At 39.8% G+C, this 3,175-nt stretch overlaps 1 protein-coding gene across 1 annotated transcript; it reads left to right on the forward strand.

Moving 5' to 3' along the window:
* The first annotated feature begins 85 nt into the window (after window positions 1–85).
* Window positions 86–2,632, forward strand: LOC104948330 (tetratricopeptide repeat protein 39B-like). The gene is made up of 4 exons (XM_010774527.1): window positions 86–215; window positions 675–792; window positions 1,229–1,345; window positions 1,752–2,632. The coding sequence occupies exons 1-4, from the start codon at window positions 107–109 to the stop codon at window positions 1,846–1,848; spliced, it is 441 nt and encodes a 146-aa protein (XP_010772829.1). The 5' UTR covers window positions 86–106; the 3' UTR covers window positions 1,849–2,632.
* Window positions 2,633–3,175: the final 543 nt, after the last annotated feature.

Below are 3,175 nucleotides of genomic sequence, written 5' to 3' on the forward strand. Positions count from 1 at the left end.
GAGGGCCTTGAGTTTGACACCCTTTGTTTAGGCTGTGCCAAAAGGATATTCTTTAATCATCAGGAAAGTCCTTTTGGATTGGTCTAATTTTCCCTCTCTGTAGGAGATGATGTACGTCTGGAACGGTTTCACCATCGTTGGGAAGAGAGCCGACAGCACCGAGGCCTTGCTGGTAACCATAGAGACGGCAGAGGAGCAGCTACGCAACGACCCCAGTACGTTAAAAATAACGATTTAGCTACTCGTTATTGTAATAAAAAAAAAAGTCAAGCCGGAGTTCCACAGGGTTTCGTCCTTGGCCCACTTTGTTTTCACATTGTACCGAATAAAAACATCTGGATGAATGTCATCGAGCAGGTGTTTCTAACAGACGATGCTGTTTTATATTCATCCTATTTCTGTTGCCTCAATCTATTTTAGCACGGTTTGAAAGCTACTTATTTTCTTTCTTAGTATAACTAGTAAAAAGTAGTGCTGTATGCAGACGATGCTGTTACATATTCATCCAAATAAATGTGTTAGAGTGCTAGCCAATAGAAGCACAGAGTGTTGGCTCTCTGTTCTGGAAGTAAACAAAGCACACACTCTCTCACACAAAGTGTAAACAAACCCCATCATAGAAACACAAAACAAGGTCAAAGCTACACCAAGAAAATAACATGACTTGTGTTCAGGCCCGTCAGAGTTTCATCCCGACGACAGCTGCCTGGTCCAGATGTTGAAGGGTCTCTGTCTGAAACACCTGGGCAGGTTACTGCAGGCAGAGCTCTGCTTCACACAGGTCCTCTCCAGGTAACACACACACACACACACACACACACACACACACACACACACACACACACACACACACACACACACACACACACACACACACACACACACACACACACACTAAAATACACTCGGACAGACAGGTTTAACACACTTTACATTAATATTCAATCTAATATTTAATAATCCATTCCTTGCACAATTAATGTATTTATAATATCCTGCTTATGTTACTGTGAATTTCCCCATTTATATTTTTTACTTTTTTAATGCTATTTTATTTGTATTTCTATTTGAGACGTTTACATTTTGTATGGTTTATTTCTAGTCTCTTAATTTCTCTAATGTACAATGCCTTGTCTTTTTATGCTGCTGCAACTTCTTCTCTTATCTGACTTAGGGTTATCTCCTTTCAGAAAGCGGGATAAGATAAATGTTGTTATCTGTGTTTCAGCGAGAGCCGTATCAGATACGATCACTACTTGATTCCCTTCACGCTGTACGAGCTGGGGCTGCTTCACAAACAGCAGGGAGACTTCGCCAAGGCCACCACCTACATCGAAAACGCCAAGTGAGTTATCCTTATAGATATATCATTATACCTTTTACACCAAAATATACCTTTAACAACCTCTGTATGTTGGTTTATTATTTTATACATCAGATTTGTATGTAATGTATACCTTAATATACCCTTTAGTCTACTTCTCTATACCTATTATTATTAATATATATTTTTATTTCATTTAACAGTCAAGGTACAAGGGGAAAATGTTTTTGACCTGTATTTTTGTATATTTTTTTTGTATTTAATGACCAAGGTACATGTGTTTTACTTATATTTATTATTACAAAATGTATTAATTAAAAAAACGAAAGAATGTAATTAAAGGCAAAGGAAATTTTTTTGTTGATAAAAGAACATTTTGCAAGTAAAAATCTGATTTCTTCCATGATTTTTTTGTGTTTTCCCTCAGGACGAACTACAAGGATTACTCCATGGAGTCCCGGCTTCACTTCAGGATCCACGCGGCTCTGAGCAGCCTCAAAGGGTCTCCTGTTGGCACCCCATAGTACCCCAAAATACCCCATAGTACCCCATAATACACCACGACACTCCAAAAAACTCCATAACACACAGGGATTCCCCCTCATCACATCCAAACCAGGACTCCTCCATTGCTTGTAAAAGTATATTATATGTTTCCTTATTTATTTATGTGTTATTGTGTGAACAGATGAGATTATCTAAGCGTCTCAAACAGGCTCAGAGTCAGGTAAGAGTTTAATGACGAGATTCAATGCAAGATGTTTATTTAATCAATTAGTTAACGAGTCATTGTCAGAGAAAGGATTTCAGTCTAATGGTGCGTCCACAGCGGAAACAAGTTTTACCAGCTCACCGTTTGTCTCTATATTGATTAATACAGCCGTTAAGACCCAGAGTCAACAGGTTTAATTGCAATATTTGCACCAAAGTGGATCCGAGTTAACGACGTAATGACACAGATTACTCCGTTTGCACGACGGCAAGCAACATACTTTAAAATTTTCTGAATGAACTTTGGTTTACTAATCTTTGCATTTGCGTGAGAAAAATACATTTGTGTCGGATGTGAACGCACCATAAGGGGCTCGTTCACTCAGAGGCGCTTTACAGACAACTTTTTGTTCATTAAGTTATGCAGATAAAGCACAAGGTAAGAACAGGTTTTATTGTTTCTTAAATATCTTGGAAAAACTCTCCCAGTATTCCCAACAGAAGTTTAAATCTGTTGCCTTGGACCGCTCTGCCTGAACGAGCCCTTCATTTAAATCTGACACTACTTTACAAATCATGGCCTTAACCCGCTTATAAGGATAGAATCAGAAATACTGAGGGATTTCAGGTTCAAGAGACGATAAACGTGCATTCATGTGACCAGCAGGGAGAGGGGTATATGCTTTATATTTATTACTTTGCCTTTTTCTTAATTTCCTAATAATGCATCACACACACAATCACAGCCTTCCCACCAACCGTGGCTTATACACACACACACACACACACACACACACACACACACACACACACACACACACACACACACACACACACACACACAGACAGACAGACAGACAGACAGACAGACACACACACACACACACGCACACAATCACCTACACACACACAATCACCTACACACACACCCACTCACTCACACACACACACACACACACACACACACACACACACACACACACACACACACACACACACACACACACACACACACACACACACACACACACTCTCTCACTCACACACTCACACACTCACACACACACACACACTCACCTACATACACACACACACACACTCACCTACATACACACACCTCTACACACACACACACACACT

This window comes from Notothenia coriiceps, unplaced genomic scaffold (genome assembly GCF_000735185.1).
Source record: "Notothenia coriiceps isolate Sejong01 unplaced genomic scaffold, NC01 NC01_scaffold00014169, whole genome shotgun sequence".
Lineage (NCBI taxonomy): Eukaryota > Metazoa > Chordata > Actinopteri > Perciformes > Nototheniidae > Notothenia > Notothenia coriiceps.